This window comes from Physeter macrocephalus, chromosome 17 (genome assembly GCF_002837175.3).
Source record: "Physeter macrocephalus isolate SW-GA chromosome 17, ASM283717v5, whole genome shotgun sequence".
Taxonomy (NCBI): Eukaryota; Metazoa; Chordata; class Mammalia; order Artiodactyla; family Physeteridae; genus Physeter; species Physeter macrocephalus.
Window position 1 is genome coordinate 4,766,500 of NC_041230.1, and position 25,969 is coordinate 4,792,468.

At 45.0% G+C, this 25,969-nt stretch overlaps 1 protein-coding gene and 1 pseudogene across 1 annotated transcript; both read right to left on the minus strand.

Annotated features, from left to right (window-relative positions):
- Positions 1-6,254: 6,254 nt before the first annotated feature.
- LOC102985710 (zinc finger protein 501-like) lies at positions 6,255-19,280 on the minus strand (annotated as a pseudogene).
- On the minus strand, positions 14,101-24,504 carry LOC112061845 (zinc finger protein 501-like). The gene is made up of 3 exons (XM_024116997.3): positions 24,285-24,504; positions 19,223-19,349; positions 14,101-17,892 (listed from the first exon to the last, which is right to left on the minus strand). The coding sequence occupies exons 1-3, from the start codon at positions 24,297-24,299 to the stop codon at positions 16,589-16,591; spliced, it is 1,446 nt and encodes a 481-aa protein (XP_023972765.1). The 5' UTR covers positions 24,300-24,504; the 3' UTR covers positions 14,101-16,588.
- Positions 24,505-25,969: the final 1,465 nt, after the last annotated feature.

The following is a 25,969-nucleotide window of genomic DNA, read 5'->3' on the forward strand; positions in this document are numbered from 1 at the left end:
TAATACACATGGGCAGTGACAGAACTCCAGTGACGGCCCCAGGCAGGTCTGAAAGTGCAACAGAGTTCACCAAAGTTTCCCGCAAACCTGGCCGTTACTGTGAATCTCCCTAGTGAGGACGTCTGGATGTACGAGATGCAGTTTCTGGGGGATATCTCCCTCACAGGGGCTAATCTCCAGAGCTTTCATCTGTTATTATGTTAAAAAGCCAAGAGCACAGTGGCCGCACGTGTAACGTCTTTCTCCAGTGTGAGCTTCCTGGTGCTGAATGGAGACAGACTAGTGGCTGAAGACTGTCCAACATCTGCCGTACTCATAATACCCTGCTGGGTGTGGAGTTGTTCTGTAAGATCAAAAGGTTCTTGATGGTGGAACACACAGCAGAATGACACTGGGATACATGAAAGACAGAACTGTTTGTTACTTACAGCTCAGAATGAGAGAAAGACATTAGACAGGGCAACAAAGAGGGCTGAGCCCAGGGACAGGATTAACAGCAAGCTGGAGCTGTGGTGGGCAGTTTATATGTGGCAAGAGTTATGGGATTAGCTAGGTTTCATGAGCTTTCTGTGGATTGGCTATTTTGAATAATTGTATGGGTTCCAGAACATAGGGGCTATCACTAAATGTCTGACACCTTGGTGTCTGGTAGTCCAGAGTATGAGAGCCTGATAAGGAAAGTGGTTGGGGTTGTGGGCTTCATCAGCTGTTCTAGAAAGGGAACGGACAGTCCTTCTCCTGCCAGGGCTTCAAAACTGAGTCAAACCACTTTCAAAAACTTAAAAAGTATATATCAAAATGCTGTGGTATTGACATACACACACATATAGGAGAATGGAATAAAAGAGCACAGAAACAAACCTTCACATACATGCTCAGATGTTTTAAAAGGGTGGAGAGACCACTCAAAGAGAAATGAGTTTTTTCAGAAGGTGGTGTTGAAAAAACTAGATAACCATACATAAGAGAATGAAGTTGCACCTGCGCCTTACATGATATAAGCTTCAAGCTGTACCTGTGTAAAATGGTACAGCTACTATGGAAAACAGCCCCTCAGTTCCTCAAGAAATTTACATATTGAAATAATGATCCAACAATTCTCCATCTGGAAGCATACCTAAAAAGGACAGAAACCAGGGCCTCAAAGAAATATTTGTGCAATCGTGCTTACAACAGCATTATACGCAATAGCTAAATAGTGAATGAAAGCAACCCAAGAGCCCACTGATGAAGGGATACAGAAAGAGTAGCATATACATAAAATGGAGTACTACTCACTGAAAAAGGACGGAAATTCTGACACATGCTAGGATGCAGATGAAACTTGAGGACATTGTCTTCAGTGAAATAAGCCAGCCACAAGAGGAGAAAAACTTTATGACTCTTATATAAGGTACCCAGAGTGGACAAATTCATAGACAGAAAGTAGAATAGCTGTTGTCAGGGGATAAGAGAGGGGGGATGAAGAGTTGTGGTCTAATGGGTTTAGTTTCAGTTTTATAAGATGAAAAGACTTCTGAATATTTGTCTGCACAAAAGGTGAATGTATTATTACCAATGAACTCACACTTAAATATGGTTAAGACTGTAAATGCTATGTTACAAGCATTTTATCACAATTTAAAACAATTTTAAACACCTGCATAGCAGTACTTCCCAGTGCTAAATCAGACCAGACTTTTCCCACATTCACTGCATTTATATGGCTTTTCTCCCACGTGAACTCTCTGACGAACAATGAGCGTGAAGTGGTCTTTTAACGCACTTCCCACACTGGCTGCATTCATAAGGCATTGGCCTAGTGTGAGCTCTCTGGTGTTCAATGAGGCCAGATCTTTGTGTAAAGAACCCTACACATCCAAGGTGCTCATATAGCCTTGTTTCAGTGTGGATTTTCTGGTGCTGAACCACATGGAACGGTCTGATGAAAGTCTTCCCACTTTCGCTGCAATGGTTTTTCTGGTGCTCAACAAGTATGTGCTCATGGCTAAAGGTTTTCCCACATTCACTGCACTTGTAATCATTCTATCCACTTTCAAAGGTCTCCCTGCCCTCCATGTCACTGTGTGGCTTCCCTCGTGTGAGGGGCCTGGTTCTGGAGAAGGCCTGAACTGGCCGGAAAGTCCTTCCCTCCCGTTCAGCACGTCAAGGTCCTTTCTGCCATGTGAAAGCTGCAGTTCTTCACCAATGAAGTCCTCCCTTCATCCCACCTGGGGAGTTTCTTCCTACTCGGCTCCCTTTGGTGCTGGGAAAGACTTATCACACACGTGTACACCTCTTGCTTGGGGTGTGTCCCATCATACTCAGCCAGGCGCAAAATGTCTTTCAAGAGTGGGCCACACATCACATTAAGAATGAGACTTCTGGGACTTCCCTGGGGGCACAGTGGTTAAGAATCCACCTGCCAATGCAGGGGACATGGGTTCAAGCCCTGGTCTGGGAAGATCCCACATGCCGCAGAGCCACTAAGCCCATGCGCCACGACTGTTGAGCAGGCGCTCTAGAGCCCGCGAGCCACAACTACTGAGCCCAATGCCACAACTAATGAAGCCCATGCGCCTAGAGCCCGTGCTCCACAACAAGAGAAGCCACCACAATGAAGAGTAGCCCCTGAGTGCTGCAACTAGAGACAGTCCGTGCGCAGCAACGAATACCCAATGCAGCCAAAAATAAAAAGGTAAATTAATAAATAAATTAAAAAAAAAAAAAAAAGAATGAGCCTTCTGGATGGATGGACCTGGCTTTGGAGTCTTGACCTGTGACTCTACAACTGCATCACCTTGCTCTGAAAGCGCCTCCTCATCCTGGGCTCCGTGTTGACAACCTGAAAGGAGAGACATGCCAATAAACGTGGCCCCAGCAGAAATGTGTCTCAGACACACCCAGCAGTAAGTCTTTAAGATTGCTGAGATGCGTGGGGCCAGAGCCTGTGTGAGGAAGGCCTGCTGTGCAGAGCTGAGCCTGGGAAGCTCATCCGATGGCAGAGCACAGACGATGGGTAAGAACACGAGGAAGGGTCTTCAACTTACCTTTCAACAAAGCCTGGCTACTGCTGACTGGTGAGCAATGAGTAGAAGGCTGTGTCAGACCCAGAATGTCTGCATGCATCACAGCAGCTGGGCTACAAGGAGTATTTAAGGACACATGCACATATCCCAACACTTTAAGTGCAGGTCGATGTTGACAGCACTGCAAAGGGAGCAGTGGAAGGGAATCTGTGAGAACCAGGGCCAGAAGTGAAGAGTCAAAACATCAACAGCGGGCTTCCCTGGTGGCGCAGTGGTTGAGAACCCGCCTGTCAATGCAGGGGACACGGGTTTGATCCCTGGTCCGGGAAGATCCCACATGCCACAGAGCAACTAAGCCCGTGCACCACAACTACTGAGCCTGTGCTCTAGAGCCCGTGAGCCACAACTACTGAGCCCACATGCCACAACTACTGAAGCCCGCACGCCTAGAGCCCATGCTCCGCAATGAGAAGCCACCAAAATGAGAAGCCTGCACACTGCAATGAAGAGTAGCCCCCACTCGCTGCAACTAGAGAAAGCCCGCACGCAGCAGTGAAGACCCAACACAGCCAAAAATAAATAAATAAAATAGACTTATAAAACAAAACACATCAACAGGAAAGTAAAGGTAGAAACTCTTGGACTCTGTCGCTGGTACCACACACTGGTGGATATAGGACACAGGCCTGGTGTGATGGGAACCCAGCTCTGATACCTCACCATTTCCTCACCCCCATGCACGAGGGCCACGTTCCTTTCAGCCTCCCTTGACGCCACAGGAAAAACATCCACCCTGTCAGGCACCCAGGGCCCTCCTATTGCTCAGGGTGAGCAACCACCTGGGCCTGAGGAGGCCAGTCAAAGAGGAAAGACAGGGAAAGGGAGTGGGCCCCGTCCCATGAGATCACACATTCTAAAATTATACAGACATTAAAGGAAGGTCTTAAAAGAAACAAGCCAGTGGTCCCCTCAAGTAGTGACCAGGTCAGTATGTGAACATCCTGGCATAAGCAGGCCCCAAAGTCTGTCAGCAAAAGACAGTGGAAGGCCTGGGACACTGAGGTTCCATGCCTCTGGACAGAGTCACCCAACCACGGACAGGGAAGGCTGACGGGATCTTTCACACAAACATCAAGATTTCTGACTCCTGAGCCCTGTCTTACAAGACCTCAGAGCAGCAGGGATGGGACTGCTGGGAGAGAAGGAATACAGTGCACAAAGCCCAGCCCTGGCACCAATGACACACATGCCAGGAAACCAGGAAAGGAAGCAGTACCCATGGTCTCACTGTGGGAAGCTCAGAGGTTTCACTTGGCTTGCTCTGACTCTGGTTTGGTAACAACCTCATATGAACAGCTTGAAACTGCCCAGAGTCGGAGCATTTATACCAGGGAAATTGGCAAACGCAACAATCAAGGGTTGGCTGGGTTTTTTTTCTTTTTACTAACTGTCTAGACTTAAAGTAATGGAGACTATGCTATAATGAGGACTACACATGGTGAGTAATGTTGTGAACAGCAGAAACATTTATTCCACCCAGCAAAGTCACTGAAGAAAAGTCAAGTTCCAACACATTTATTGTCTTCTTACTTACTAAAAAGAAGACATACACCTGGCAAATGAACACAAAAATGTTCAACATCACGAATCACTAGGGAAATGCAATCAGACTGCAGTGAGATACATCTCCACACTTTTAAAACAGATAATATTAAAAATGCTGACCATACCAGCCTAGTTCTGGTGAGGAATATAGGGGAACTGGAATGCTCCCATACTGTCGATGGGAATGCAAATGGGTACAGTCATTCACTTTAGAATAAGAATCCCTATGTTCATATAAAAAATTTTATGTACACATTCATAGTAAGCTTATCTGTGATAGCCAAACTGGAAACAAACCACAAAACCTCATCCTTTAACAGAGAGATGGATAAACAGTCAAATGGTGGTATATCTAAACAGTACATTTTTCAGATATTAAAAAAATGGTCTCTTCATGTAGACAAATTAGATGATTCTCAATATAATTATACATTGTGAAAGAAGAAAACAAATACAGAAGTAAACATTAAGATCACAGTGATATTAAAAGTCTAGCAAACACTACCTAATTGAATGGGGAAAAAGTAAATCAAAGGACTTCCCTGGCAGTCCAGGGATTGGAAATCTGTGCTTTCACTGCCACAGCCAAGGTATAATCCCTGGTTGGGGAACTAAGATCACGCAAGCTGTGCAGCATAGCTGGGAAAAAAAAAAAAAAAAAAGTAAATCAATACTAGCTACCTGAGAGTCCTGGGAGAGATGTCAGAAGTTGATATGGGAATGATGGATGTTTGTTATTATGATGATTCCATGGCTTTAGAAGTATTAAAATTTACCAAGCTGTACATTTTAGGTATGTTCATTTCAATGCATACAAACTATACAGTTCAATTAAATTTTAATAGGAATTGGTTTCACATAAAAGTCTGAACCTCTTTTCTGACTCTCTTTTCAGTAAAACTGTGGCAACCACAGCTCAATTCCATCACCTCTCCTACTCTCATGAGGGGATTCTGTCACAGCAGCAATGAAGACTGGCAAGCAATAGAACGTTTCCACTTAAGTTATCCAGGAACTCTGCCTGGGTCCTAAAATTCACATGCCTGAACTACATGATTTCCACTCTCATTCCCCATTGTTTTCACTGTGCAGCAATTGGCTTCAGATAAACAATTTGCAGATGCAATGGGAATCCTAAAACCTTTACGTTATTCAGTCTGACACAGACTTGGGGGCTCAGGGGGAGAGAAATAGCTCTGTAGCTCTTGAGAATTTCTGCAAAAACCTTATCCTAAACAGCCATACTCATGGGAACATTCGTGGATGCAGCTTTAGAAAAGGCTCATCCCTTCTTGTTGCTAGTCTCTCACACCCTATTAATTCCCAGAGTGTTTCTGTACCAAATATGGTTCCCTCCTGATATCTGTAATCTAACACTCACGAACACCAGCCTACCACATTGTGGACATCATAGCACACGTGGACATTATGGCACACGGCTCTTTTCCAGCTGGACCTAGAGAACTTCTCTTGAACAGTACTGGAGGCATGATGTGACATTCCATGTGAAAAAGAGAATCATTCATACTGCTCCAAAAATCACTGGTGGTTCTCACAACTGTTCTCATTGCAGAGTGAGCTCGGGACCCACCAAAAATTCTGACATCCAGGTCACAACATTAGTCCCACAGAGCCCTGCAGTCTACCCCAGGAAGCCTTCAACAACAATTCAAATTAGTGAAAACTATTCTCCTCCATGATACTATCCCCAGTGAGGTATACAAACTTTGGAACACCCACAAAACCTGTTCCTCTTCATCCTGACAGTCCAATTTGGTTCTCAACATCAGTCTAACAGTGAACAAACCCCAAGATGAAAGGTGGCTTAAATAATAGTCTTTATTATGGCATAGAGCAGAAAAACTGAGGCAGATAATTCCCAAACAGGGTGACTTGGACCTAAATAAAATCCACCATTAGCATGGTATTAGACAATGCCACCAAAGAAGGCAAACCACTGTGAGCCACCAGGAGAAACTGGACTGGATCCCCATGATCAAAGCTGCTTTGGTCCTGTCATAGGCAGTTGACAGGAACTAAGAGAATGACAAAACCCAAGTGCTCAGGGTATCCATGCTTTTCTACAAGGGATAGGAGAGCACAAAAGCCGACCTACCCTCATCACACTGAGGTGACTGATTCCCAGTATTGGGATCTGCCACTTAGTAGAGATAAGAAACTCACAGTGACATTAAGTACGGCAAGGGCCCTGCACAGGTCAGAAGTAGAGCATAGCTCCTTAAAAGCTTCCTATGAACCTGGTACTCATAGGCAATCTGCACACTAGGGCTGTTTAGATGTATGGCATTCAACTTCCAGTTGATGACTCCCTCACAGAGCCTATTCAGTATGATATATTAACTATGGAGACAGCTCATTCGCTGCTCTCCTCATCTCATTTGAAGGCCTTTCTCCAGTAGGAACTTTCTGGTGACAAATGAAGTTAGAGCTTCAGCTGAAAGCTTTCTTATGTTCACTGTGCTCACAGGATCCATCTGGGCTGTTAAGTTTCTGGTGCTCAGTCAGAGCAGACTCTGACAGAAAAATTTTCCACATTTGCTGTACTGGCGATGCCTTTCTGTAGCATGAGCTTTTCGGTGTTGAGTAAGCTGGGAGTTTTGGCTTAAGAATCCTCTACATACAGTGCACACATATGGTTTTTCTCCAATGTGAACTCTGGTGTTTAATGACAGTGGAGTATTGACTGTTTCCCATATTCAATGCACTTATAAGGCCTTTCCCCAGTGTAAACTCTCTTGTGCAAAATGAGAGTAGTTTGGCTAAATCACTTCCCACACCCACTGCCCTCATAAGTCTTTGCTCCAGTGTGAATTCTCTGGTGTACAATAAGGTTGGAGCTTTGGCTAAAGAACTTCCCCTTTCACTGCGCTCATAAGGCCTTTCACCAATATGAATTCACTGGTGCCAAACAAGTGTGAGTGGGTTGCTATTTAAAAGTTTTCCCAGGGGCTTCAACTAAAGACGCTGCAACTAAAGATCCTGCATGCCGCAACAAAGATCAAAGATCCCGGGTGCTGCAACTAGGACCCAGCACAGCTAAATCAATCAACTGATCAATAAATATTTTTTTTAAAAAAGTTTTCCCACATTCACTACACTTATAAGGCTATTTTCCATTGTGGACTCTCTGGTGCTTAACAAGTGAGTCTTTGCGGCTAAAGGCTTTTCCACATTCACTGCACTCATAAGGCCTTTCTCCAGTGTGGACTCTCCAGTGCCGAACAAGACTGTCTTTATAAATGAAGGTTTTCCCACATTCACTGCATTCATAAGGCCTTTCTCCAGTGTGGACTCTCTGGTGACGAAAAAGGTTTACTTTAGAAATAAACGCTTTCCCACATTCACAGCACTTATAAAGCAGTTCTCCAACATGGAGTCTCTGGTGCTGAACAAATGACTTTTTGTGTCTGAAGGCTTTCCCACATTCACTGCACTTATAAGGCCATTCTCCAGTGTGGACTCTCTGGTGAACAAGTGACTTTCTGTGTCTGAAGGCTTTCCCACATTCACTGCACTTATAAGGCCATTCTCCAGTGTGGACTCTCTGGTGCTTAACAAGTGAATTTTTGTGTTTGTAGGCTTTCCCACATTCGCCGCACTTATAAGGCCATTCTCTGGTGTGGACTCTCTGGTGCTGAACGAGTGAGCTTTTCCAGCTGAAGGCTTTCCCACACTCACAGCACTCATACGGCCTTTCTCCAGTGTGGATTCTCTGGTGCTTAACAAGTATTCCTTTAAAGCTGAAGGTTTTCCCACATTCACTGCATTTGTAAGGCCTCTTTCCACTGTGGACACTCGGGTGATGAGCCAGTTTGTGTTTGCAGCTGAAGGCTTTCTCATATACATAGTATTTATACAGGCTATGTCCATTGTGAAAGGCCTCTGCACACTTGGCGTCCTTTTGTGGAGTGACCTGGTGCTGGAGAGGGCTAGAGCTACCAGGAAAATCCTTCCCAGCCTCCTGGCATGCGAAAGAGTTCTTGGATGCATGGACTATGTAGCTCCTCATAAAGGTCTTACCCATGTCTCTTCTAAAGAGTTTCCCTCCACTGTGCTGGTGAAATTTCACACCTGACACACACAGTTTCTGGCCAGGAATTGTTCCCAGGTCTTCAGCTACACACAAACTACTGTCTAAGGCCAGGCAGCACCTCTCCCAGGGATAGGACTTCAGGATGGACAGGTCTGTCTTTGAAGTATTTATTCGTGGCACTTCTACAGAAACATTCTGCTCAGAAGTTATCTCCTTGTGCTCTGCTCCATGCCAACAACCTGAAAGCACAGACATATGGATGAACTTCATGTAGATTTTGGAAGAAGGAGGCGGCCCCATCACAAATATGTGTGTGACGTACCAAGAAATAAATCCATGGGACTATTTTCTGGACAAGGGAGCTGGCAGCATGTTAAGGAAAGGGCCTCTGTGCAGCACTGTGCCTCTCCATGTCACAGAACAGGGAGGACTAACCGGGCAAAAGACACAAGGGTGGCGGGAGCTCACGGAGAAGCCAGGGGTCCACAACTCACTCCTCCGGAAACAGTTTTGACAGGCCTTGGTTGCTGGTGACACTTGTGTGCTGTGTGGAAAGCTGTATCCTGGACCAGGAAAATCCGACTGTCACTGAGTAGCTGGTGTAAAAGGAGTATTTTAAAAATAGGTGCAGACCTCATGACACATTAAGTGTAGGCCAATATTGGAGAGCACAGCAGAGTGAGGATGGAGCGGTCCAATAAGGAGTGGAAGACAGAGAGGTGAGAGGTAATCCTGGGTTGAAAGTCAGAGTAGAAATGAAAGAAGGAGCAAAGTATCACGAATGGGTAGGAAAGATAGAAATGAGAAAAACAGTCACTGTCCTTGGCACCAAAACAGTGTTGAGCACAGGACATGTGCCTGATATGATGTGAACCCAGCCATGATATCACTTCCTCCCCCTGATGCCAATCACCAGGGCCAGGCCCACTTTGAGCCCCCCTAGCTGTGGTTGGAGTCATGTCCACTCTGTCACGTACCCAGGGTTCTCTTCCCAGCTCCAGTTGGAGAACAACATGGAACCTAGAAGATGCAACTTCTAAGGGAAAGATAGCAGAGGTGAGTGGTCAGTACTGGCCAGGGGAACAACCAATCCCCCAAAAAAAACCTCAGAGGAGGGAAAAATAATGTCACAAAAATACTCGTTGAGGAGGGTATCATAGAAACAGCCTAGTGGACTCCACAGACAGTGACCATGTTGGTTCACAACAATGCCCGGTACACTCAGGGCCCAGGAAATGTCACCTAAAAGAGGACAGACGCTTGAGCACAGAGGTGGCATGGGCCTATAGAGTCAACTTAGCTGGGAGTGGCTGAGAATTATGGAACCCACTGAACTACTTCCAAGTTTCTGAAGCAGAAAATTTTCACTGAACAAATCTCAGAGCAGCTGGTATTGGGGCTCCTTGTGAAAGGAGGCAGTTTACACACTCACCCAGCATTGGCACTTACAGCACAGATGACAAGGAAGCATTAATAGAGATGTGCCCACTGTCTAGCTGTGAAAAGATCAGACTTCCCCTTGGAAAAAGAAAGAAAGGCAGGGAGCAGCCCAGGATGCTGGGATAGGTGTGAGGGCCTTACCCAATGATGCAACAAGTGCAAAGGTCTCCAGCAACACATCGCGGTACAGGAGTCTCTGGGCCTCATCAAGAAGCTTCCATTCCTCCTGGGAAAAGTACACAGCCACGTCCTCAAAGGTCACAGGGCCCTGTGATGATGGGACAGATTTGTACATAAGCAGTGTCTCTCCCCAGGACCCCATAAGTACTTCTAACCCCAGCCCGTACTCACTCTGGGTTCATCATCTACCCCAGCTCCGTGACTTAGAGGGCAGTGGGGCCCAGTAACTCTTCATGCTTCCTTGATCAGTATGTACAACCCTGAGCAACAACAGGCAGGTGGACAGATAGATACCATCTAATCTGTGAGCCTGGTATGCAGGGCCCTTTCCCTTTCCTCCAAGACAATAGCCTGAGTGTACCCACTATCATGTCTCCCAGACACAAGCAAACTTAGCTCCATTCTTCTCCCTTACACTCCTAGTACTAGGACCTGGGGCAATTACTTCATACACCTTCCCCACATGCATATTACTCAGTGGACCACCTCATACATCTGATCCCCATCACCACCACCCAGCCCACAAAATTAGTATGTCTCCTGCCTCCTCACATACCCTTCTGCACATGGCATCAGAAAGTGCCTGCCAATGCAACAGGATCCCACCGTACCCCAACTCTCCACTGCTGGTTCCCCAGCCCTCTTCTGAAGGCTTTTCCACTAGGCCTTGTTCCTGACTTCTACCTCAGTCACAACATGCAGATCTAAATACGCCTGGTCAGGTTCATTTCCATATGGCACAGTATGTCTCTTCACCAGTTACAATCTTCACCCAGATAACACCCATTCAAAATCCACACCCACTGACACACTTTAGGTAAATTCATCTGACGTTGTGACAAACTCCCCAAGTTCCACCACAAAAGCCTGGTGAGTGCATAGGGAAAGAAATAAGCACCAGCCTGGCTCTGCTATTACTTCACCTCCATTTCTGCCTTCCCTCTGCATCAATTTCATGGCCAATCTCCCATAAAAACCTGGGCCACCTGCTGGACGTTCCCTACCCCCTACCTTCCCGCTGATGACCACTCCTCTTGTCTATCTTTGTGATAGCCCCCCCCTCTTCCCTTGTTGCCTAATAGCATCCTGAAGCCTTCCCCAGCACTCTAGCACTGCATGTTCAGCTGTCCACTTTTCTCCTATATTTGGGAGTCACTGGAACATCTGAGACTCAACATGGCTGAAACCCAGTTCACCTGGTGCTTTCACTGCCATGGACAAGGGTATGATCACTGGTCAGGGAACTAAGATCCCTGCAAGCCGCATGGTACAGCCAAAAAAATAAATAAAAAGAGGGAGAGAGAGAGAGCAACAAGAAGGAAATGGCACCAGAAAATTAATTTGTGATAAAGAGGTTGTGGCTAGAATCAAAGTACTTTGAGATAACTGGACATCATTGATAACTCTTTAAACTTAAGACAAAGGAAACAATCTATAGGACCTGACCTCTACTGCGCCCTCATTATATAAACATGGAAGTATCTTTTTGGGTTCTAAACATCTTGATGGGAATTCCCAGCATTATAACTTTTTATCCTTACAATGATTCATTTTATCCCCCTTAAAAAAAGGATTTTAACAAGATGTCTTAATCATTTTCTCTTCCAATACCACCAGAGAACAATGATGTAATAGTAAAATAAATACTATTAGAGGAGTAAAATCACTGAAAAAGCAAAAACCCTCTAAGTGCCTGTATACTGTAAAACTGTTAAGTTTACCTAATGCACAATGAGTGTGTATGAAAATACAACTATGGGATAGATTAAGACTAAGTATAATCATCTCACTCAAAGAACTAAGTTAAAATTAGTAACTTGGAGCTAAACAAGATCAAAAAGTGGGAATGTTCATTTAAATATAATAGTAACTTTAATATACACGCTAGACAAGTGCATTCTTTATATACCCCAGAACACATAGCAGATATGACTGCAGTACGAAGTTTATAAATACGAAAGTAGACCAAACAAAAAAGCAAACGAAAAACGATAAACAAAGAAAAGCCTTTAAGAAGAGGATCTATAAAAACATTTTAATCATATAGTAATATCTATAGAATACTTCACAGAAAAGAAAATGAATGGATACTCACGAAAAACATGGGTAAAATAACACCATATTGTGCAAATGAAGAAAAACACAGAATTCTTACATGATTCAATTCATAAAAAATTTTAAAACAAGCGAGCAAAACTAGAATCATCAAATATTTCCCACATGGTTGGCAAAACTATCAAGAAAAGAAAGAAAATGCTTACTTGAAACATCAGCCAGTACATTCATTTTGGGGGGTTGAGGATAATTGTTTTGGAAGAACCCCACAGGCGGCTTCTGGGGGTCCTATTTATATCGCATTTTTTGACCTAAGCGGTGAACGGATATTAGTTTTAGAGCTTACTGAACTGCACATTGAAGTTCTCTGCAATTTTCTTTTTCCACGCAGGTCATATTTGAAAATTCGGAAAACCAAGGTTTTGGGGAATAAAAATAACTATAGAACACTGGTAAGAGAACACAGATAAAATAAAACACTGCTGAATGAGAAGAGCTGGGTGAGGGCCCGGATGACGCAGCATTTACCTGAATCCGACACATCTGGGTTGTCGCCGTCGCTAGAGGATTTTGTGGGCGAAAGTGGGGCCCGAGCACGCGCGCCCCTCCCGGCCCCGAGAGAGAGTCAGGCCAGAGAGCAACCACGCCGAGCCTCAGAACAAGCTCAGAGCAGCGGGCACAGCGCCTTCCTGACTCCCTGACCTCGGGCCGGCCCTGCGTTGCGAAGCTCCCCCACCTTTGAACACAACCGAGTTTACAAAATGACGACCACGGCAGACGCCGGAAAAGCCGCCCAGACGCAGTCCTCTAGCTCGGAAGTGCCTCTTTACTGAGCCTTTATTGGTCCAGGGGCGCCGAGGAACGGGCGCAGTGCCTTCAGGGTAATGTAGTTCACAGGCCTCCAGGACCTGGCAAGGGGCGGTGCGCCCCTCCTCCAGGAAAGGTGCCGCCTCTCCGCCAGGGTTGCTGGGAGTGGGGCTCTGAGGAAGGGGGCGAGGTTTCACGCTTCTTAAAAGGGACGCAGCAGATTTTCATGTAGTCTTTGCTGATCACAGAGAGGTACACGGACATAATATATGAGATGTTCCCCAAACCTACAAAACCAAATGGGCACATGATACCAGGTTGTCACTCAGACACAAAGTGCATCCATCCATAGCTGGGGTCTAATTAACACTGTATTATTGCTCTTCCAATGGATGTAGGCCAAAGCTTTAGACTCAATTTATGAGTTTCACTGTGTTAGGTCAGGGTCAAGAGAGCAGAAACTCCAGACAGGGCCATGGTGGACAACACAAAGGAGGAATGTGGGGCGGCCAGAAGAAGGGGGACAATTTGTGTTTCTCTGGTTCCCTCAGAAGAGTAGAGCCAGTGATGTTGTGCACTTATGGACACCACTTTTGAACATGCATCCGTGAAGAAGCATGTAATGAAACACACCTGTACACACCAATTACCTCGCCTTTTCTCTAACTGATTGGCCTTTCCCCACACTTAAGACCACCCTGCCTCTTTATCCCCTAAATATCACAGGCACCTTGCCACCAGGAGGGTGGATCTGAGAATTGTTCTTCTGTGTCCTCACTTGGCTGCCTTGTGAATGAAAATACTCCCCAGCAAACCTTGGCATCTCAGAGTTTGGCTTGCTGTGCCTCTGGTTCAGTAATAACCTCATACACACAGCTTGAAATTGCCCACAGTTGGAGTATTCATACCAGGGAAATAGGCAAACACAACAATGAAGGGTCAGTTGGCTTTTTTATTAAGTGTCTAGGCTTAAAGTAATAGAAGTATCTTAATAATGAGTATATGTAGTAAAAATGTTGTGAGTACAAATACCTATTCCACCCAGCAAAGTCACCGAAGAAAAGTCAAATTCCAACACATTTATTAACTTCTCAGTTACTAATAAGAAAACACATTTTGTCAAAGACATACACTTGGCAAATGAACACAAAAATGTTCAACATCATGAATCATTAGGGAAATGCAATCACACCACAGTGAGATACGTCTCCACGCTTTTAAAACAGGAAATATTCAAACTACTGACCATACCAAGCAAGTACTGGTGAGGAACACGGGAACTGGAATGTTCCCATACTGTCGATGGGAATGCATTTGGGTACAATCATTCATTTTAGAATGAAACCATGTGTTCATATAAAGGATTTTATGTACGTTAATAGTAAGCTTATCTGTGAGAGACAAACTGGAAGCCACAAAACGCCATCCTTTAACAGATGAATACCAGTGAAATAATGGTATATCCAAACAGTATATTATCATGGAAAAACGAATTATTCACATCGGCAACTTAGATGATTCTCAAAGTAACTATGCATGGAGATAAAAAAAGACACACAAAAGTAAACATTAAGGCTCCAATGATATTAAAAGTCTAGAAAACACTAACTAATTGAATGGGAGAAAAGTCAGTCAATAGTAGTTGCCTGAAAGTCCTGGGAGAGATGTCAGAAAGTAGATATGGCAGTGACAGTTGTTTGTTATGTTGATGGTTCCGTGGCTTTACAAGTACTAAAACTTACCAAGCTGTGCATTTTAGGTATGTTCTGTTCAGTGCATACCAACTATACAGCTAATTAAATTTCAATAGAAATTGGCTTCACATAAAATCTTAATCTCTTTGCTAAATCTCCTTTTCAGTAGAACTCTGGCAACCTCACATTAACCCCATCACCTCCCCTTGCCCATGGGAAGGAATCTGTAGCAGTAGCAAAGACTGGTGAGCAGTGAAAGTTGTTTCCACTTAAGTTATCCAGGAACTCTGTCTGTCTGGGTACTAAAATTCACATGCCTGGACTACACAATTTCCACTCTCATTCCTCATTGTTTTCACTGTGCAGCAATGGCCTTGAGATAAATTATTTGCAGATGCTGATTCCTAAAACCTTTACACTATTCAGTCTGACACTGACTGGGGGCTCAGGAGGAGAGGAACAGCTCTGGAACTCCTGAGAATTTCTTCAAAAACTTTATCCTAAACAGACACAGTCACTGGAACATTTGTGGATGAAACTTTAGAAAAGGCTCATCCCTTCTTGTTTGCTTGTCTCTCACTCCCTATTAATTCCATGAGTGTTTCTGTACGAAATATGGTTCCCACCTGATGCCTATAATCTAACACTCAGGAACACCAGCCTACCACTTTGGGCACATTATGGCACATGGCTCTTTTCCAGCTGGACCTAGAGAATTTCTTCTCTTGAACAGTACTGGGGGCATGATGTGACATCCCATGTGAAAAAGAGAACCATTCATGCTGCTCCAAAAATCACTGGTGGTTCTCACAACTATCCTCATCTCAGGTGACCTCAGGACCCACCAAAAATTCTGACATCCAGAACTCAACATTAGTCCCACAGAGCCGTGCAGTCTACCCTAGGAGGTCTTGGACAACAGATTGGCCCAAAACTGGAGTGAAAACTATTCTCTGCCATGATACTATCCTCATTGAGGTATACGAAGTTTGGAACACTCACAAAACCAGTTCCTCAATATCCTGACAGTCCAATTTGGTTCTCAACACCAGTCTGACTGTGAACAAACCCCAAGATGAAAGGTGGCTTAAATAATAGTCTTCATTATGGTATAGAGCAGAGCAAACTGAGGCAAAGAGTTCCCAAACAGAGTGACTTAGACCTTGAAAAACCTATCCTGAGCATGATATGAGACAATGCCACCAAAGAAGTTGAACCTCTGTGAGCCACCAGCAGAACCCAGACAGGATTCCATTAGTCAAAGCTGCTCTGGTCCTGACAGGACCAAAGAGAATGACAATACCCAAGTGCTCAGGCTATTCATGCATTTCTAAGGGGATAAGAGAGCACAAAGATCTACCTACCCTGATCACACTGAGGTGACTGGTGCCAAGAATGGGGATCTACCACCTGGGTGAGGTAAGAAACTCACAGTGACATTAAGTCAGAAAGTACAGCATAGCTCCTTAAAAACTTCCCATGAACCTGGTACTCATAGGCAATCTGCACACTAGGGCTGTTTAGATGTATGGCGTTCAACTTCCAGTTGATGACTCCCTCACAGAGCCTATTCAGTATGATGTATTAACTAAGGAGACAGCTCATTCGCTGCTCTCCTCATCTCATTTGAAGGCCTTTCTCCAGTAGGAACTTTCTGGTGACGAATGAAGTTAGAGCTTCAGCTGAAAGCTTTCTTACATTCACTGCACTCATAGGGTCCATCTGGGCTGTTAAGTTTCTGGTGTTCAGTCAGAGCAGACTTTGACAGAAAAATTTTCCACATTTCCTTTACTGGCGATGCCTTTCTGTAGCATGAACTTTTCAGTGTTGAGTAAGCTGGGAGTTTTGGCTGAAGAAATCTCCACATTTAGTGCACTCGTGGTTTTTCTCCAATGTGAACTCTGGTGCTTAATAAGAGTAGAGCTTTGGCTAAAACGTTTCCCACATTCACTGCACTTATAAGCCTTTGCTCCAGTGTGAATTCTCTGGTGTGATATGAGAGTAGAGTTTTGGCTAAAATGTTTCCCACATTCACTGCATTCATAAGTGTTTGCTAGAGTGTGAATCCTCTGGTGGACTTTAAGGTGGGAGCTTTGCCTAAAGAACTTCCCACATTCTCTACACTCATAAGGCCTTTCCCCAGTGTGAATTCTTCTATGAGTAATGAGGCTGGAGTTGCATCTAAAGACTTTACCACATTCACTGCAATTATAAGGCCTTTCTCCAGTGTGAATTCTCTGGTGCTTAAATAGTATGGGTTTACGGGTGAAGGTTTTCCCACATTCGCAGCACTCATAAGGCCTCTCTCCAGTGTGGACTCTCTGGTGCTGAGCAAGTCTGTATTTGCGGCAGAAGGCTTTCCCACATTCACTGCATTTGTAAGGCCTTTCTCCAGTGTGAATTCGCTGGTGCCGAACAAGTGTGTGTTTGTCGCTAAAAGCTTTCCCACATTCGCTGCACCCATAAGGCTTTTCTCTAGTGTGGACACTCCAGTGCTGAACAAGTATGTATTTACAGCCAAAGGCTTTCCCACATTCATCACATTCATAAGGCCTCTCTCCAGTGTGGACTCTCTGGTGCTGAGCAAGCCTGGACTTCCGGCAGAAGCCTTTCCCATATTCGTGGCATTTATACTGCCTTTGTCCATTGTGAGAGGCCTCCACACACTTGGTGTCCCTTTGTGGAGTGACCTGGTGCTGGAGAAGGCCAGAGGTAACAGGGAAATCCTTCCCAGGCTCCTGGCATGTGAAAGACTTCTTGTATGCACGGACTGTGTGGCTCTTCATAAAGGTCTTACCCACATCTCTTCTAAAGAGTTCCTCTCCACTGTGCTGGTGAAAGTTCACACCTGACCCACACAGTTTCTGACCAGGGTTTGTGCCAAGGTCCTCAGCTAGATGCAAACCACCTTCTAAGTGCAGGCAGAACCTCTGCCAGGGATAGGACTTCAGGGTGGACAGGTCTGTCTTTGAAGTATTTATTTGTGGCACTTCTACAGAAACTTTCTGCTCAGAAGGTGTCTCCTCATCCTCTGCTCTATGCCAACACCCTGAAAGCAGAGAAATGTGGGTGAACTTCATGTAGATTTTGGTAGAAGGATGCAGCCCCATTACCAATATGCGTCTGACATAGAAACGAATAAATCCACGGGACTATTTTCAGGACAAGAGAGCTGGGGCAGGTTACTAAAGGACTGCTGTGCAGTATTGGGCCTCTACATGTCACAGAACATGGACGACTCACCAGGTGAAAGACACAGGATGGGGTGGAACATATAGAGGAGCTGGGGTCCACAACTCACTCCTCTGGGAACGGTTTTCACCAGGGCCTTGGCTGCTAGTGCCACATGTGCTGTGTGGAAAGGTGTGTTCAGGCTCAGGAAAATCTGACTGTCACAGAGTAGGTAGTGTTCAAGGACTATTTTAAGGATACGTGGGGAACTCATGACACGTTAATGTAGGCCAATATTGGAGAGCACATCAGAGTGAGGATGGAGAAGACCAATGAAGAGTGGAAGACAGAGAGGTGAGGGATAATCCTGGGTTCGAATTCAGAGTTGAAATGAGAGAAGGAGCAAAGTATCAAGAATGGGTAGGAAAGATAGTAATGAGGTACACAGTCACTGGCCTTGCCCCTAAAACATTGTAGGGCACAGGACGTGTTCCTGTTATGATCTGAACCCAGCCATGATATCACTTCCTCCTCCTGATGCCAATCACTAAGGTGGGTCCCACTTTGGGTCTCTCTAGCTGTGCCTGGAGTCATGTCCACTCTGTCATTTACCCAGGGTTCACCTCCCAGCTCCAACTGGAAAACAACATGGGACCTAGAAAATGCAAGTTCTAAGGGAAAGACACGACAGGAGAGCGGTCAGTCCTGGCCCAGGGGGGCAACCAATCCCAAAACAACCTCAGGAAAGAAAAATAATATCACAAAAAAAATCTTTGAGGAAGGTCTCACAGCAACAGCCAAGTGGACCCCACAAACAGTGACCACATTGAGTCCCAACAATTCCTGAAATAGTGAGGCCCCAGGAAATGTTAGCTAGAGAGCAGAGCCTGGAGCACAGTGGTGTATGGGTCTACAGAGTCAACTTAGCAGGGAGTGGCTGAGACTAATGGAACCCACTGAACTAATTCCAAGTCACTTGACCCAGAAAACCTTCGCTGAGAAAACTTCAGAGCATCTGGTATTGGGGATACTTCTGAAAGGAGATTGTATACACACTCACTCAGCCTTGGCACCCACAGCACAGCTGACAAGGAAGCAGTAATAGAGATGTGGTCACTGTCTAGCTGTGCAAAGAACAGAGTTGTCCTTGGAAAAAAGGGGAAAGGCAGAGACCTGCCAGGATGCTGGGATAGGTGTGAGGGCCTTACCCAATGATGCAACAAGTGCAAAGGTCTCCAGCAACACATCGCGGTACAGGAGTCTCTGGGCCTCATCAAGAAGCTTCCATTCCTCCTGGGAAAAGTACACAGCCACGTCCTCAAAGGTCACAGAGCCCTGTGATGACGGGGACAGATGTGTACATAAGCAGCCTCTCTCCCCAGGACCCCATAAGTACCCCTAACCCATACTCACTCTGGGTTCATCATCCTCCACAGGTCCCTAACTTAAAGAGCAGTGGTACCCAAAAACTCTTCGTACTTCCTTGAGCACTAGATACAACTCTCAGCAACAACAGGCAGGTGGACAGATAGATGCCAGCTAAGCTGTGGGCCTGGTATTCAGGGCCCCCTCCCTCTCCAGCAAGACAACAGCTTGAGAGTCCCCAGGATCACGTCTCCCAGACACAAACAAACTTGGGCTCATCGTCCTCTCTTAAACTCCTGGTATTAGGGATCTGGGGCAATTTGGTCACACACCTTCCCCACATGCATATTACTCACTGGCTAACTCCTCATACATCTGATCCCCATCACCACCACCCGGCCCACAAAATTGGCATGTCTCCTGCTTCCTCACATACCCTTCTGCACACAGCATCATAAAGTTCCTGCCAATGCAACAGGATCCCACCATACCCCAACTCTCCACTGGCGGCTCCCCAGCCCTGTTCTGAAGGCTTCCCCACCAGGCCTTGTTCCTAACTTTAACCTCAGTCAAAACATGCAGATCTAAATATGCCTGGTCAGGTTCCACTTTTATATTGCAAGTTATGTCTCTTCAGCAGTTACAATCTTTGTCCATATAACACCCATTTAAAATCCACACCCACTTGACACACCTTAGGTAAACTCATCTGACATTGTGACAGAAACTCCCTAAGTTCCACCACAAAAGGCTGGTGAGTGCATAGGAGGAGAAATAAGCACCAGCCTGACTTTGCTATCACTTCACCTCCGTTACTGCTTTCCCTCTGCATTAATTTCATGGCCACTCCCCCATAAAAACCTGGGCCACCTGCTGGACTTTCCCTACCCCCTACCTTCCCACCGATGTTCACTGCTCTTGTAGTTCTTTGTGACAGCCCAAGTCTCTTCCTTTGTCCCATAAGGGCATCCTGAAGCCTCCCCCAGCACTCTAGTGCTGCATGTTCAGCCGGTTGTCTCCTATACCTGAGAGTCAATGGAACATTTGAGACAACACAGCCAAAACCCAATTCCTAATATTCTCACTAAAAATGACTCCTACCACTGACTTCCCCATCCCACTTCATGGCACATACCCCCTTCCAGATGCAAAGGGAAAAAAACTTTTGGAGTCATCTGTGAGCCCTCCACATTAGAAAATCTGGTCCACCTTTACTTAAGAAACAAATCCAGAAGCCAAGTATTTCCTACCTCCACATCTGTCACTCTCGTCCAGGCACAACAAATGTGCTTCTAGATGATTACAAGAGCCTCCTTGATTATCTCCTTGTCTTCCTCTCCCTGAGTCTGCTGTGCACACCGCAGCCAGAGGTAGCCTCTTAAAACCTAAGTCACATCACTTCTCCCCTCTGTTCCAAAAATTCCATATCTGCCATCATTCTCAGAACAAAAACCCAACTTCTCAGGCTACCATTCTAGGCCTGACTCTGGCCCCCTTGTTCTCTGTTCTCACCAGACATTAACAGAGACCTACAAGTCCTAAAACACTCCCATCTCAATCTCATCCTCAAATATTTATAAGTACTACCCCCATACCTAAGACAACCTTTCACATCTCAGTCCACTGGCTGCCAAAAATGGGAATCTGTCCATATAACCTCTGGCCTGGACTTGGAAACCTGGGCTGAGGGTTTTTCTAGGGTCTAGAGACACCAAGTCCAGGAAGAGTGACAGCAAAATACTTCCAGGACACCTACACTCACCGGTACAGGGTTCATAAGTGGTTCTGTTAAACGTGGAACCTGTGGGAAGACCAGGGCCATGTAATATTAATTCCCATCAGCAACATAGACAAAAAAGATTAATGAGTGAACATTTAATATTTCAGGCAAAGACAAATACTTAAGGGAAAAACAAAGCATGTAAAAGAGGGCAGAAAGTATTTTGGAGTTGTGCCGTAAATTCATGAGGATATCTTGAGAAAAGGCTTTCCAGAAGTGGAAAACACAAGTGCAAAGACTCTTTGTCAGACTCACGTCTGGCGTGTTTGACTACCATCTATGAGGACAGTGTGACTGGAGCCCAATGAGAAAAAAGAATACAGGATCATGTTTGCAAAAAAATGGTTGTGTCAGGATATATAACACTATTATAGCCCTAAGCCACAAATACCAAATTAAGTCTCATTTCATGTACAGCTCTGTTTCTGACACTTGCATTTGATTCCCTTATTCTGTCTCTCCCTTGCCAATAACACATTTTTCTCTTCTTGTGGCTTGTAGTTGGCCATAACAGCTAACCAGGGGTTTTTATACTTCCTTTTCAAATTTTACTTTGGTTATGTTAAAAATTGTTTTATATAAAGTTCCAACTTACATAATCCATAGATTAAGTTCTGATTTGAAATTATTATAACATTATATAATAGGATTCAAGAACATGTACTTTTTTCATTTATTCCTATTCTTTGATACATCCATGTTCTTTTTCCCACAAATGTTCAGAGATTATCTGTAATTTCCTAAATGCTTTTTTCCCATGTGATAGAGAATGGAACTACCGCTTACTGGCTTCACATCCAAAGTGATCTGTGATAAAGAGGTTGTTGCTAGAATCAGAGTAAAAGTGCTTGCCCTTCAGCAGTTTGGGATAACTGGTTGTCATTTCTGATACTTTAAACTTAAGAGAGGGGAATTCCCTGACAAACTAGTGATTAGGACTCCGTGCTTTCACTGCCGAGGACGCGGGTTTGATCCCTGGTCTGGGAAGTAAGATCCCGCAAGCAGCATGGTGGGGAAAAAAGTAAAGTAAAATAAAATAATCTTAAGAGAAAGGAAACAAGCTATAGGACCTGACCTCTATTCCATCCTCTATGGAAATATCTTCTTGCTTTCTAAACTTCTTGAAAGGGATTCGAAGCCTTATAACTTATTACCCTTACAATGATTCACTTCGTCCCCCTTCAAACAAGTATTTTAACAAGATACTTCTTAATCATTTTCTCTTCCAATACCACCAGAGTAAGAAAACTTAACAGTAAAATAAATATTATTATAAGAGTACAATCACTGAAAAAGCACAAACTCTATAAGTGGACTTACACTGTAAAACTGTAAGTTTACCTAATACATAATAAGTGTGTATCAAAATGTAACGATGGGGGACTTCCCTGGTGGTCCAGTGGGTAAAGCACTCCCAATGCAGGCGGCCCAAGTTTGATCCCTGGTCGAGGAACTAGATCCCACATGCGTGCTGCAACTAAGAGTTCACATGCCACAACTTAGAATTCTGCATGTCGCAACTAAGGAGTCCGCATGCCACAACTAACAGTCCACATGGCACAAGGAAGAGTCCACATGCCGCAACGAAGATCCCGCGTGCCGCAACTAAGACCCAGTGCAGCCAAAATAAATAAATAAAATATTCCTTTTTAAAATGTAACTATGGAATAGATTAAGTAGAATCATCACATTCAAAGACCTAAGTTAAAATTAGTAACATGGAGCAAAACAAGATCAAAAAGTGGAAATGTTCATTTAAATACAATAATAATTTTAACATATACCCTAGACAAATGTATGCTTGATATACCCCAGAAGACATGGCAGGTATAACTATAGTAGCAATGTTTATCAATACAGAAAGCACACACCATTGTAAAGCAATTATACTCCAATAAAGATGTTAAAAAAAAAATACAGGAAGCAGACCAAAAAACAAAGCAAAACAAAACAAAAAAGCCTTCAACAGCAGAATTTAAAAGGACATTTTACTCATATATTCATACTAAAGAATACTGCACACACACACACAAAAATTAACGGACAGCTATGAAAAACATGAGTAAAGTCACGCCATGTTTTGCAAATGAAGGAAAACACATCATAATATTTACTTGATTCCATTCATAAAAAGTTTTAAAACAACTGAATGAAGGTAAACTACAGTTGTGGAATAATTTCCACATAGTTGGCGAAAGTATCAAGAATAGCAAGGGCTTCCCTGGTGGCGCAGTGGTTAAGAATCCTCCTGCCAATGCAGGGGACACGGATTCGAGCCCTGGTCCAGGAAGATCCCACATGCTGCAGAGCAACTAAGCCCGTACGGCACAACTACTGAAGCCCGCACACCTAGAGCCCGTGCTCCGCAACAAGAGAAGCCACCCAATGAGAAGCCCGCGCACCGCAACAAAAAGTAGGCCCCGCTCGCCGCAACTAGAGAAAGTCCGCGTGTAACAACGAAGACCCAACACAGCCAAAAATAAATAAATAAATTTATTTTAAAAAAAAAAATAGCAAGAAGGCGGCTTCCCTGGCATTGCAGTGGTTAAGAATCCGCCTGCCAATGCAGGGGACACGGGTTCAAGCCTTGGTCCGAGAAGATCCCACATGCCACGGAGCAATTAAGCCTGTGCGCCACAACTACTGAGACCGCATGCCACAACTACTGAAGCCCACGTGGCTAGAGCCCGTGCTCCACAAGAGAAGCCACCGCAATGAGAAACCCGCGCACTGCAACGAAGAGCAGCCCCCATCTCTGCAACTAGAGAAAGCCCGCGCGCAGCAACTTAAAAAAGAAAAGCTTACTTAAAACATCAGACAATACCTAACTTTTGGGGGATGGGGATAATCGTTTTGAAGGACCCCAATGGCGGCTTCTGAGGTCCTATTTATATCGCATTTCTTGAGCAGTGACTGAATATCAATTTTAGAGCTGCTTATTCAACTACACTGGGAAGTTCTCTGCAATTTTTTTCTACACGGGTAATATTTCAATATGCAGAAAGCCAAGGTTTGGCAGGACAAAGAAATATAAATATAGGACACTTGTAAGAGAATATTGCTAAGAACAAAAATACTGCAGAATAAGAAAAGTTGGCTGAGGGCCCGGGAGGCGCAGCATTTACCTGAATCGGATCCATCAGCGCGGCCCCTCCAGCACAGTTTGCGGGCGAAGCAGGGGCCCAGGCCCGGCGGTCCCTATCCCGTCCCCGAGACAGAGTCAAGGCGGATGGCGCCCACACCTAGCCTCAGACCCGCCTCAGAGCAGCCAGCACAGCGCCCTCCAGGCTCCCTGACCTCGCGCCGGCCCAGTGTTGCGAAGCTCACCACCGGTGAACAGACCCGAGTTTACAAAATGTCTCCCGCCGTCCACACCGGAAAACCCGCCCAGACGCGGTCCTCTAGGTCGACGCTCAGGATCAGTGCCTTTCGGGTAATGTAGTTCACAGCGCTCCAGGCCCTAGCAAGGGGCGGTGCTCCCCGCCTCCGTAAAAGTTCCGCCTCACCCAGAAGGTTACTGGGAAGGAGTGTCCAGAATCCCTGAGGACCAGGGCGGGGTTTCACGCTTCTTAAAGGGGACGCACCCAGATTTGCGTGGAATATAGTCTGTGCTGATCACAAAGAGGTACAGAGACATAATATTTCAGATGTTCCCCGAACCTACAAAACCAAGTGGGCACATGATACCAGGGTGTTGCTCAGACACAAAGTGCATCCAGCCATAGTTGAGGTCTAATAAACAGTGTCTTATTGCTCTTCCAATACATAAAGGCTGAAGCTTTAGACTCAAGAGTTTCACTGTGTTCGGTCAGGGTCAAGCGAGCAAATACTCCAGACACGGCCATGACGGGCAAGACAGAGAAGGGATGTGGGGCGGCCAAAAGCGGGTGGACCATGTGCTGTGTCTCTGGTTCACTCACAAAAAACGTAGAGCCAGTGACGGTGTCCCATCCAGTGACCGACACATATTTCTTATTCCACATTTTGATATGTATTCAGTTCTTATTTATTTATTTATTATACAAATTTATTTATTTATTTATTTATGGCTGTGTTGGGTCTTCGTTGCTGTGCACGGGCTTTCTCTAGTTGCGGTGAGTGGGGGCTACTCTTCTTTGCGGTGCGCAGGCTTCTCATTGTCGTGGCTTCTCTTGTTGCAGAGCACCGGCTCTAGGTGCGCAGGCTTCAGTAGTTGTGGCGCATGGGCTTGGTTGCTCTGCAGCATGTGGGATCTTCCCAGACCAGGGCTTGAACCCGTGTCCCTTGCATTGGCAGGCAGATTCTTAACCACTGCACCACCAGGGAAGCCCCAGTTCTTTTTTAGAAGCCAAGCTCTACCTGACTGAAAAGAAGAGTGACTTACCACTTGCTGCTTTCTGCCTGGAGTGTGACTCTATGGTCACAGTCATACTTTATTTGGAAAGGGGGCATCTGAACCCAGAGATAAAGGACTGGATTACATGATCTACTTTCCTTGCTGGGGAGTCAATATAATTTTACCTGCAATTGCAGTGACAATGCATGGAGACTTGAGATTATCTCAGAAAAATATTTATGAAATGTTGAAAGTGCTGATATCAACTATAATTTTAGTTATTCAAAAGTGGTTGCTGAAATAGTTCTTGGCCATGTGAACAAGGTTAGGGTCTCAAGTGAACACTGAAGTGAACACTGAAGTCTGAGAAGTGAGGGAATGAAGCAGAGCACGTAATTACACAGGAAACTTGGCTAACCTGTGGAAATGGCTTTCTAATGGCTGTGTTGGGTCTTCGTTGCTGTGCACGGGCTTTCTCTAGTTGCGGTGAGTGGG

Excerpts from the sequence above, each read along its gene's own strand:
- LOC112061845 (XM_024116997.3), bottom strand. Across the intron at positions 17,893-19,222 it reads TGCACTTGTTGCATCATTGG|GGTGTTGGCATAGAGCAGAG; the intron begins GTAAGGCCCTCA and ends CTCTGCTTTCAG.